At 41.3% G+C, this 12,377-nt stretch overlaps 1 protein-coding gene across 1 annotated transcript in view; it reads right to left on the reverse strand.

Moving 5' to 3' along the window:
- Positions 1 to 12,377, reverse strand: part of ddx10 (DEAD (Asp-Glu-Ala-Asp) box polypeptide 10) — a 58,051-nt gene that overhangs the window by 16,468 nt on the left and 29,206 nt on the right. The window contains exons 14-16 of the mRNA XM_083690026.1: positions 11,137 to 11,259; positions 10,597 to 10,761; positions 6,458 to 6,514 (exon numbers count right to left, since the gene is read on the reverse strand). Of these exons, the coding sequence (XP_083546152.1) occupies positions 6,458 to 6,514; positions 10,597 to 10,761; positions 11,137 to 11,259 (345 nt within the window). The remainder of the gene's footprint in view (positions 1 to 6,457; positions 6,515 to 10,596; positions 10,762 to 11,136; positions 11,260 to 12,377) is intronic.

Raw genomic sequence — 12,377 nt, forward strand, 5'->3', positions numbered from 1 at the left:
TATGCACATACATGACAATCAACATCAATATCAGACCTTCTGGTTAAAAAAAACCTGGAAATGGAATGTAAAAAAAATTGTTTTAAGTGATAAGATTTTATAGCCGAAAAATACAGAAAATTCAATAAAGCCCCAGAAATCTACATCCTATGTGCAAGGTTTTCCAGCACCCAAGCTTTGACTCCTGCTACAGTAAACTAAACAACATACACCTCTCAAACACCTGAATATTTACACTTCAGAGAGGACCTTACAGTGGACTGCTTTCAGAACCTAGGTTTGCATTTGGGTATATGCCAAAGAACAGATTTGTTGTTATTCTGTGGTCATCCGTAATGGTTCATAGGAGTGCAGTAGTAAACAGCAGCTAAATAAAAAGTATGCAACTTATAGAGCAGCAGTAGAATGTGGCACTGGCTCAGGTACATAAGACACATCTGTGATTATGAGCTCAAGAGCCACTTAGACATATACATCACCGCTCTGAACACCAACCGTGAAAGCTAGTGAGAGTGGTCTGTTGAGTGCTGGGATGAATACCTCTTCCGTACAGCAATGCAGATGCATCGATCGGATGATTAATTACTGCGTCCTCACACCTGCATTTGCATTTTCTTGCTCTGCGAGTTATCCCCCAGTGAGGGTGGGAAAAGAATAGACATGACAGCTGCCATCTTGAAACAGTGGACAGGCCTCCTGAAATGGATGACAACGGCTGCTTTCCAGGCGTCTCTGACTCTGTCAGATACGACTATTCCGGTGGGAACAGAGCAGCACTTTGGATTGGCTAGAAAGCTGCTGCCAAAATACTCTGCAAAGCTGACTTTTAAATGGCGACAAAGAGCGGCGATTCCCTTCCAACTTCATCTTCTGATGCTGAGAGCTCAGCCATTGTGCTCTTTTGGCATGTAATCACGCTAATACATTTTTCCTGGGTGGAAGTGAGTTGAGCAAAATGCCATCTGTCCAATGTAGGGGGCTTTGTTTGATTATTCTTGGTCTTGGGAGATCTCTATTTAAAAAAGTGAGAGTGAGTGGTAGTTCATCTGCTCCCATTGGTGCTTTAATCAGCTACACTCAAATGTCAGCAAGCTAAGTACACTCAATACGACTGATACTGTATCTAAATGTTCATGTTAGTGTATCTCTGTTTGAGGATAAGGGGTCATTTAGGTTTGTGTTAAAGTTATGTTACTTGTCAAATGTGTTCACACAACCTGTCCTGTCAACATTATCAATATGACATAAAGCCAAGATGAGAGAAGGCATGAAATGAAATGTTACCACCTATTGCTTTGAATATCATCCTCCCCCTTTAAAAGGCACCAAAGCTCTTTTCCAACATGTCTTTCAAATCCCTTTCCTCTGCAGATCAACAAAGAAAGCAGCAGTGGAGTTCATAAGAGCCATATCCCCTTGAGGATGGTCAAAGAGGCCAGGAGGGGTGTGCATATTTTTGGCTGCCTCCCACTGCTGACAAAAATAACAAGGCTGGGGAAGAAAGACTAAAGGACCCATATAACTTTTAGCTGCGCACCACAGTCTGCTCTGCCCTCCCTACCATCAACCTACAGTAGGTTTTTCTCTCACTGTCATCAGTCTTGTCTGATAGGCTACACAGTAATATGCACGACAGGTTTGCACGGGCCGCCTCCAAGACAGACGTTGCAATATTCTCCAAGCCACTTGTTGCTATGTTTCTATATTCTCTAGGGCTGTGTAGGCGGAATGTTTCCCTTCCCTGGCAAATAGCTATAATACAGAGAGGCAAAAATTAGCTTTTTTTATTAATTCAACTATATACTTATTTAAAACTTCTATGAGTAAATAAGTTGTCATCAATCCAGATGCCAAGATACTTGTAAGCACACACTTTCTCAATTTGGGAACCATCTAAGATGCAGATCTTTGAAACAATGGCCTCAGATTTGTGAGCCCTAGCAAAAAGAATATACTTTGTTTTGGTTGCATTCAGTACTAATTTGACGTCAATAACTGTACATTGAATGGTATTAGACAAGGCACTATCTGCAGGTTAGACAAGGCACTATCCACAGTAGAGGTTGGAGAATCAAGAACAGTATTATCTGCATAGAAATGCAGTTTACAGTCCTTAACTAAAGGAGACAATATTATTTATATACAATGTAAACAATAACAGACCCAAAACAGAGCCTTCTGGCACTCTCTTTGTGACCTCTAGAAATTGTGACTGAACATTGTGAACATTGTGACTGAACAAATAAATACAGAGCCAATGACTTCCTCCTCTTCTAAAACTAAGACAACATTCCTCCATCTGTTTTTAGAAGAGCCACCATAACTTAACATAGAGATAATTTATTGTTTTAGGCCACAGGTAAAGACAAGCTGCTGTAGCCCACTGGCATGCAGAACTGCTCTGAGGTTGGTTGGGCCTGGTGCCTAGGTGACAGATTGGGTGGCACAGATTTTATGTGCAGGTGGCCGATACCAAACACATGATTAATGATGCATCAATCTAACGGCTTCAACATATTCCTGTGGCTCAAAGAGACATGTGAGATCGAGTAAAGTCGTTTGTCAGAGTCAAATCTCCTATTCGGCTTTTAAAAACAGGCAACTCTTGTTGTTTGCTTTAAGTAAATTAGTTAAAAACGGTATGTGTCATGGTATGTTTGGTCGCACATCACATTACAGTGCTTGTATTATTATGTAATTACTTTTGTAATTTGTAATTACTCATTGTTACACTTGTTATACTGTACATTGTACTGTACTTATGGTTACTATAGGGTTTGGATTAGGGCTAAGGTCATTGCCGTTAGTACAGAGTAGTGATGAGTTTACGATGATTGTTGCACTGATGTATGTACCGATGTATGTGAGCAGGTAAAGAAACTTGCATTGAAACTTAACACACTTCTCTAAGTTGATTTAGAGGATACTAAACTGCCTTAACACAAACTATATCTGACCTGAAGCCTTCCTGATTCTATCCAAATCCTTAATGAACCTTTGAAGCAATAACACTTTACATTTCTTAATCTGCTTTAAATCTGGCTAAATCTGGCCTCCTGCTTTATTGAGGCCACCCTCGTTGCCCTCCCAGGCTTTAGGGAATGTGTTAGCGATGATAAATGAGTGTATAGTGGAGAGCTGAAGGCCTGTTGCCCAGTGGAGACAGCCTGTAATACTCTAATTGTCTTTGTCTGCGAGTGGGAGGACGGCAGCCGCAGAAGTGTTCAGCATGGTGGAGCATGGGTCAATACGCACAGCATCTCTCTCTGGGAGCAAGAGATTGGGGAAACGTCCCAGTTTGCAATGCCCTGATAAAACATATGAACAGACTTTTGAGGCGAAAGAAACTAAAGTAGCACCATTAAAATGAGAGCAACTCTACCTGTGAAAGGGAAATGTGACTTCTGAAACGATTGAGAGGTGGGATATTTGGGAACTGTTAATCAATGACTGACCTAACCCAATAAAAGCTCTTTGATCGGGAGGCTTGCTGAGTTGAATGAGGTCAGGGGGTACAGGAGGTGTACGATAACCCCACCCATCATGCCGTTCAGATGTAGCCTTTTCCTCTTATCCACCCTTTCTGTGGATTTGTCTCCCACATTGCTGACCAGGCTAAACAGAAGGGCTAGAGAGAGCGGGAGACATGAGGCATATACACATGTGGGCTGGCTGCAGGCATCAGAAGGCCAGATGAGCTACCGGAAGATGGATTAGAGAAATGCTGCACTAACAACCTTCGGGAGCTTCACTACACTCACAAAATGTGATAATAATAATGTATAAAAAAATTAGAGAAAACTACCTCTGAGGAAAGAATAAAATGTGCTATACATTGGCTGCACTCTATATCAGAGCCTGCCATCAAATGAGAGAAAAGTAATTCGATAATCTACCGCATTCCCGATTGTGTACGTCTCCATATTTTACGATAGCATTTAATTATCCAGATATTCACTACATCCATGTTTGGGTGATAATTAGCTATGTAGCCATTTATTATTATTTAAATCATAACTGTTACTCGTTAATACTCACTATTTCTTGAGAGAGAGAGAGAGAGAAAGAGCACGAGATAGAGAGTGAGAGAGACAGAAAGAAAGATAGAGGGAGTGCAAAAGAGAGTGAAAGAGAGAGACAGTACTGGCATGGGTAATCCTGCTGGGGCTGAACAGTTTCGCTTTTTACATTACGCAAGATGAATCAAGCAGGATTGCAGACTGACACATTGTGGAAGGGGATTTTAATACATGGAGAGGAAGAGAGGCTCTCCTCTGTTGAGGACCCCCCAGATGCTTTCTGACAGGGGCCTTACATAAGACAAGGTTTTTCTCTCCCATAATCTCTCCATCTGCCCCTGTCTGAGATATCAGGAGTGGGGATGCTGTGGCTCAGTGGGTGATAGGAAACATCTCACACAGCTACAGTATAGCATGCACCCTTCGGTGAAGATACAGTCATGAGAAAAAGCTAGGACACCCCCCAAAATATTAAGTTATTCTCTTAAAAATATGGACATATCAATATGTTATCTTCTTTCTAACAATGTCTATAGATAAAGGGGATGTAATTGAACAAAAAACTATGAAAATGTAACTTTGTAATCATTTATTTAACGAAAAATTAACAATAATGCCAATTCCTACTGAGGAAAAAGTTAGGACACCCTATGCCCTAATAGCTAGTATTGCCCCCCTTGGCTGAAATAACCTCAATTAGACGTTTCTTATAACTGTCTACAGGTCTCTGACATCAATTGGGAGAAAGTTTTTCCCACTCCTCCTTGCAGAATTCTTTCAGCTGTGTGATGTTCGAGGGGTGTCTTGCATGCACAGCCAGTTTCAAATCAATCCACAGCATCTCAATAAGATTAAGATCCGGGCTTTGACTTGACCATTCCAGAACTCTCAATTTATTTTTCTTGAGCCATTCCTTGGTAGATTTACTGGAATGTTTTGGGTCATTGTCATGTTGCATGGTCCACATCTGCTTCAGCTTCAACTTTCGAACAGATGGTCTCACATTTTCCTCAAGCACCCTCTGATACAATACAAAATTCATAGTGGATTCTATGATGGTGAGCTGACCAGGCCCTGCTGCAGAAAAGCAGCCCCAAACCATGACATTTCCACCCCCATGCTTCACAGTTGGTATGAGGTTCTTGTTCTCAAATGCTGTCTTGGTTTTGCGTCAAACATGTCTACTCTTACTGTGCCCAAATAGTTCAACTTTGGATTCATCTGTCCAAAGCACATTGTTCCAGAAGTTCTGGTCTTTCTCTAGGTGTTCTCTGGCAAACTTTAGTCTTGCCCTGATGTTTTTTTTTGACAGCAGGGGTTTCCTCCTTGCACACCTCCCATGTAATGCAAACTTGTTCAGTCTCTTTCTTATGGTGGATGCATGTACTTTGACATCAATTGTGGCAAGAGATACCTGTAGGTCTCGTGATGACATTCTGGGATTGTTGGAGACTTCTTTAAGCATCTTTCGGTCAGCTCTTAGGCTGAACTTGCTTGGGCGGCCTGACCTGGCCATGTTGGTGGTGGTTTTAAATGTTCTCCACTTGTAAATTACTTTCCGGACAGTGGAATGGCCAATTTCGAATAGTTTGGAGATCTTTTTATATCCCTTCCCAGACTCATATGCATCTACAATTTTTCTTCTGAAGGCCTCAGAGAGCTCTTTTGATCTCGCCATGGTGATGCAACTCACTTCAACAATCAAGAGCAAACCAAACTAAATATCTGAGGCTTAAATAGGACAGGCTCCTCCAAAATCCTCTGTAACGCTGTTCTAATCATTTGCACCTGATGTGGTGCTCTTTATTATAATTTTAGGCATTTTAAGTGGAACTAAATGTGGGGGTGTCCTAACTTTTTCCTCACAAGAAGATTGCATTTCTATTAATTACATTTTACCAATCATTTTTTAAATAATTTGTTTCAGTTGTATTTGTTTAGTTATATTACCTCAATTTTTCAATATTGTTCAAATGAATATCAAATGTCCATATGTTTGAATATGTTGAAGAAGACAAAGGTTTTCATAGGGTGTCCTAATTTTTTCTCATGACTGTATAACACTTCAGTATGACTCATCATGAGAGGGGCTGACACTGATAATCCTGTAGTTTACCATTGTGCAAGTCCATTCTCCCTGATATTTAATTGAAATCTAAAAGCTAAGTGCTACGTGACAACAGGGGACTGTGTTCAATGTCTGACATAGCAAAGAGGAGAGAATGTTGTGAAGTGTCCCATACTTTTACCTTCTGCTTCCTGTGGAGCTGGACTGTAGTTCACTGGTGGCATCCTGACAGTAGTATCGCTTTAATAGTTTAATCTAGCATGAGTGAAGTGGAGCTAGTTCCTGGAGTCTAACCCATTCAGGGTGTAATTGATATGCTGTTTAAGAAGGAAAAAAAAACCTTGCTGTAAAATGGAGGACAGAGACTTACCTCTGTGTGCTGCTTGCTGGCATCTCTTCTGGCAGCCTTCTCCTTCAGCCTCTTCTCCTGTGGAATAAAGGAGAAGGAGAGAATGAGCAAGGAGCAGTTTTAATCATTATTTTTCAAGGCAGGTTGTTTGCAGAGAAGTAGAGGTAGGCCTCAAATCTGACTGGATTTCATAATTGCGTCAGAGCTTTGGTGATAGCAGGGACACTATTGTTTTTGTGACCAAATTTGTATTGCTTTTTAAAACTATTTTCTAGGCCAGAGCAAATACAGAACAATAAACAAGATTCACAATTAACATTCTTGCAGAATCAACAAAAGCTATAAGAGGGAAAGAGAAGGAAAAGAAAAACAATAATGAAAACAAATGATAAGAAAATAGTGTAATACATTTTTTTTTTTTTTTAAATAAACCACTACTGCTATTTTACAGTGGATGCATTCATCCCATATGCTCTACCTGCACCCCCCATTGTAGTTACAACCTCCTCCCATTCCCCCCATATACACATACAGTGCCTATATAAAGTGTTTCACCCCATTTCTAAATGTTCACCTTTTGTTGCCCCAGTGCCTGGAATTGAAATACATGAAATTATGATTATTATTTTATTTATTTATTATTATTATTATTATTTTTCATGGATCTACATAGCCTACTGGACACCTTTAAAGTGAAAGAACATATATTTTTACACTTTCAATAATTTCTTAAAAATGAAGAAAGAAAAAGTCTACACACCCCTTGTTGTGGCTCTCCTACAAAGAGCTTAAAAGCAAACATTTCTTAAAAAAATTCAAACTCATTTAATGTATTTCGATTCCAGGCTCTGGAGCAACAAAAGAGGCTGTAGACTTTCTATAGGCACTGAATGTGGGTCATTTCCCAATTAGACATGTCATATTCTGGGTTAAAGCATTACATCGTACATTCAATATATCCCATATTCAACTCATACAGTTTGTTCCCCTCCAGCAGAAACCTTTATTAGAGACTATACATATTTTAATATTTTCTACTGAAAACTTGTCTCTACAGTTTTTTCCTTGGATCCATTCACCGGAGCAATACAGTAGAAAGCTCTAATGAAAGAATGTCAAGGAAAGACAATAGCCATTGGCTTGTGGAGAGCTTGGGCACCCCCATTTTAGGATTAGGGTTCCATCTTAGGACAACCACAGTCTTTTTTTATGTATATTTAAAAGGGAAGGGAGGACAGGTCACAATCAGAGTATTGAGAGGTGACAATGTCCTTTATGTGGGGAAATGAAAGAGCAAACAAATCTCAACAAAATGCTGGCTTGCAAACAGTGCCCAAATTAAAGCTGACCTCCGCCATCACCATTTGGCTCAAAACTGCACATTCAGGGAGAAAACTGACCGCAGCGAATGACTGCAGGGAGTGAAATCCCTGTTTGATGGGGAAAATAAGGCTGGAGTGTGAAAACAGAGGCCTAATGAGATGCATTGGGAGACTGCATTAGGATAATGTCAGGAGCTGATTCATTTCTGCTCCAAATGTCTCCCAGTGAAAACCATCTTTTGCGTGAGAATGTGGGAGGAAAATGTCTGCCTGACCTTCAGCCTGTGTCTCTCTCATTTGTCCCTGGCAAAGGGAAGGACGGCAGGGGCTAGCTCAAATTGGTGTTCGGTTCGAGGGTTCTATGAGAGACGGTGTGTCTCAGGGGTTTCTAAAGCTTTTATGTCGCTGGTGAGGAGCACTCCGCCGTGACCAAATCAAAATATGGTAATCTACCCTGGCCCAACCTGGAGAGATGAGGGAGAGAGAGAGAAAGAGAGAGAGAGAGAGAGCATTAGGATAGAAGAGTAGAAATGGAGAGAGAGAAAAAGCAAAAGCAACAGAGGGTGTTGTGACTAACCAATAAGTTAGGCCTCTATTAGAATGGCCTTAAGGAATGAAGGGAGGAATACCAACTCCCCAATAAACAACCCCTCCCTTGGTACAGTCCTCCACTCAGCCAATCTAATCAATCATCTGTTTACTGTAAACCATCTTAGTTTACTGTCATTACTATAGTCTAGACTCTAGAGTAGTGAGTTGGCAATATCAGCTATTGTAAGGCCTAAAGTAAAGTAGAAATTAAGAATTACAACTATCCCCTAGTAGTCAGTAAAGTAACAGTCTGTGTGACAGCCTGTCAGCCAAGAAGGAATGATTCATGTGCTGGTGCGTGCCGCTAATTGATTTGTCAGAGGCAGTGAAGCCACGCAAAATTAAAATGGATTTTAAAGCGTCCGTTTTCTCCTTCTTCACACGTCGGCCGCCCTCACAACACTTCTTGGCAATGCTTCCCGCACACGACAATTGAATAGGACAAGGCGTTAAACACAAAAGCTCAGCCTAATAGACATGAGTGCGGGAGGAGAACCTCAGACATAACTTAATTTTCAAGATGACGGGCCACTTGAGGTCCGTGCTTTACACCTACACATTGCTTTAGCAGGGCCAATACATGTGTGACATTGTTGATGACCGACAACCCTCAACAAGCTAGATTGATTTGGCTTAGTTTACAAGCATTTTTGAGGTCTAAGGGATGGATATAGGATTTGAAATAAAAGCCTCCCATAATACCTCAGATAATATGGGTAGGCTTTTTCGCTTTGCATCTTTCTTGAGTGAGAGGTCATTGTGTATTTGAAAGCATAAGAATTCTTCCCTTACCTACTAAAACAACGACTCCACTTTGCTCACATTTCATAAACTATGCGCAATGTTTTGGCTCATCAATATTCACCACACAACACTAGGCCAATGATTACTGCCTCCAATCAAATCATACGATAATCGCTTCATTAAATCAAAATAAGGTAGAAGTCGGCAAGGGAGAAAAGATAGAATCCAGCAGTCAATATTTATCCACTGGCGAAAAAAGTACTTTCTCTGCAAATCAGATAACCCAGGCAAACTTTCTGCAGCTCTGGGGGGGGGGGGGGGGGGGGAATGAAGCTAGTTCTCTCCAGCCCAATCTCCCTCAGTCTGCCTGCAGATTCCCAAGCTGTGTGCTAGACTCAGCTATGTCAGTTATTTTCATTTTGGTTACAACCTGCAATATATTGGGATATATTGGGTTATATATATAGCTCAGAGTGGGAGGGAGAGGGGTGCGCCAGGACAGGCTTTGCCTTATCCTCTGGGCAAATCTAGAACACTAGTATGCAGGAGTTTGGGTCACGGTACAAACAGAAATGTGAGCTCTTACATTGCAGTAGATTAACTTTTTGAAGCATACTTAAGTATTAAGACGAATGCCAATGAAAATATGTGTATTCAATGAACGCCAGTTTGCACGTAATGACAGACAAATGATACTAGATATCATTAATCTAAATGTTTGTGCGCAAACATAAGCTACCTACATGACTAATGAAGACTACCTGGTCTGTAAAAATGTGTATTTACTCCCCTTATCTGACAGGTTATTGAAATGAATAAGCATTTTGAACCTCAATGAATGCTCAGCCTCTGTCTCCCTCTCATCTGATCTCTCCTGGGGCTGAAGCAGCTGCTTGAAGACATTCCAGAGACCCATCTGGCCTCTGCCTCTCCTCAATCACTTTGAGGTAATAACCTCAGGGTGTGTGTGTGTGTATGTGTGTGTGTGTATGTGTGTCACAGCTGTGACATATCTTTTTCATATCTGCTAGTACAAGGGGGAAGATTAAGTTTGAGCCTTCAACTGGCTCTATTGTCAATGACACCAAGACAGCTGAAGATACCTGGGATAGTGTGTTCTACACAGGTTCTGAGGAATAATGTAAGGGAGAAAAATATATAAAGTATATTAAGAAATATATTGCATAATGTCCATTGCGATTATGAGGCTGCACTGCTTCTACAAAGTTTGCTGTGCAGTCCGTTAGCAGCATTAATGAAACTGAGACCAATGTTTACACCCTTGTGATGTTGAGCCTTCTCTCCACAGAGCACCATTAGGACAACATGCTGTCTGCCCAGTAATGCACAGCAATTCTAGACCCTTCTATTCCACCCTCAGGCTGCTGTATGGGCTAGTGGCACAACCGAAAGTTGTTGCAGCTGTACTCAGTAGAATGACTTTGCAGTTGTACCAGTCTTGCCCTGTGTTTCTGTTGAAGTGTATGATTGAACTAGTGTTACCCTGTGTTTCTCCTTGACTTTGCGGCTGTATTCCTGTTTGTCAAATGCCTGGTCCTCTCGGCGCAGCCTCTCTCTGGCCTCTTCCACGTTGATGCCTGATGCCCCATCATCTTCCTCTGTGACTGGCACGGCTGTCCTCTGGAGCGGGGGCCACTGCTGCACCATCTGGAGACGGCATTGATTGACACACACACACACACTTCACTACACGACACTGCAATGGTGCCATCTAATTTTCAGCTGGATAGGTTTCAACTAACACGCTCACATTAAAAGTGTCTCGCAGAGACACACATGAACTAACAAATGCATGCAAGCACACACACGTATAAACATGTACAGTTACAGTTAGTGGGCCTCAATAAACACACATCTGAGTCTAAACATCACAGGTGCCACCTAATTTTCTCTGAGTGAAAAGGCTAACTTATGACAATAGGTGTCCCTCTTGTGATGCAGTGTGTATCAGCACTATAAAGGGCTATGATTGCATTTCGCTCTTTGTGGGGGGAAAACAAATATAAGAATGATTGTACAAACCTCTCCCTCTTCAGTGAAGGTCATTTTAGTGTTGACTTGGAAATTTCTTTTTAGGACTTTCTTGGCCTCTTTGAAGATTGTATCTTTTTCAGTTTTCTTTTGGATATTGTCACTGTCACTTTCCTGAGATGAGAGAGAGAAAATTATTAGAACATATCTCTGAACACAGTTCTGTAAATCAAACATAACAGCAATTTGAATCATTAATAAGGTTGATAATAGTAAGAAAATATTAGATCTTAGCCCACTACAACCAGTATGCTTTACAGGGTTTAACATCAAACATCATCCCAATGCATCCCAAGCAACGACACTAGGGTTGGGCGATATCCACATTTTATTATTCACAATATTACTTTAAAAAATATCACAATATCATTCATTGCTGAAGTATGGTGGAGACCAGCGTGAGGAAGAAAATACTCAACTGCGGTGCATAGAGTGTATGGCTGGTGCAGTATAGATTCTGGTGAAACAAAGGGACATTTTCTCACTGTGAGATGTGCCTTGCCTTGCAGAGAGCGGGACACTGCATACAGTGCCTATAGAAAGTCATCATACCCTGTGATGGGTATACTCCAGATCAAAACACCAGGCTAATTGCCCCCCACCTGACATCAATTGTAGTGGTTTTGATTACTTCAGAACAAAACCAGCTGTTTCTTGAGGATTCCACTACTAGAAGTGCAAAGAATTCACCATGGTTGGAAAAATACTTTCAAAAGGCCACCGGGATAAAGTTGTAGGAAGGCACAAGTTAGGTGAAGGCTACAAAAAGATTTCGAAGGCTTTAGCTATCCCTCTGAGTACCGTTCAGAGCATCATTAAGAAGTGGAAGGCGTATGGCACCAACACCTTGCCTAGATCAGGCCGTCCGTCCAAACTGGATGACCGAGCCAGGAGGACATTGATCGGAGAAGCTACCAAGAGGCCAAAGGCAACTTTGAAGGACTGGTCTGTCTGTGCATGTGACAACAATCTCACAAGCTTTACACAAAGCTGGCCTGTATGGCAGGGTAGCAAGAAAGAAGCCTTTTCTGAAAAAGTGCCACACTCAGTCTCGTTTGTGCTATGCAAAAACACACCTGGAAGATTCTGTTGCCATGTGGAAAAAGGTTTTATGGTCAGACGAGACTAAGATTGAACTTTTTGGACTGAACTCCAAGCGCTATTGTTTGGTGAAAACCAAACATAGCACACCACCCAAAAACACACCATACCTACTGTGAAGCATGGTGGTG

The sequence above is a fragment of the Argentina silus genome (assembly GCF_951799395.1).
Source record: "Argentina silus genome assembly, chromosome: 2".
NCBI lineage: Eukaryota > Metazoa > Chordata > Actinopteri > Argentiniformes > Argentinidae > Argentina > Argentina silus.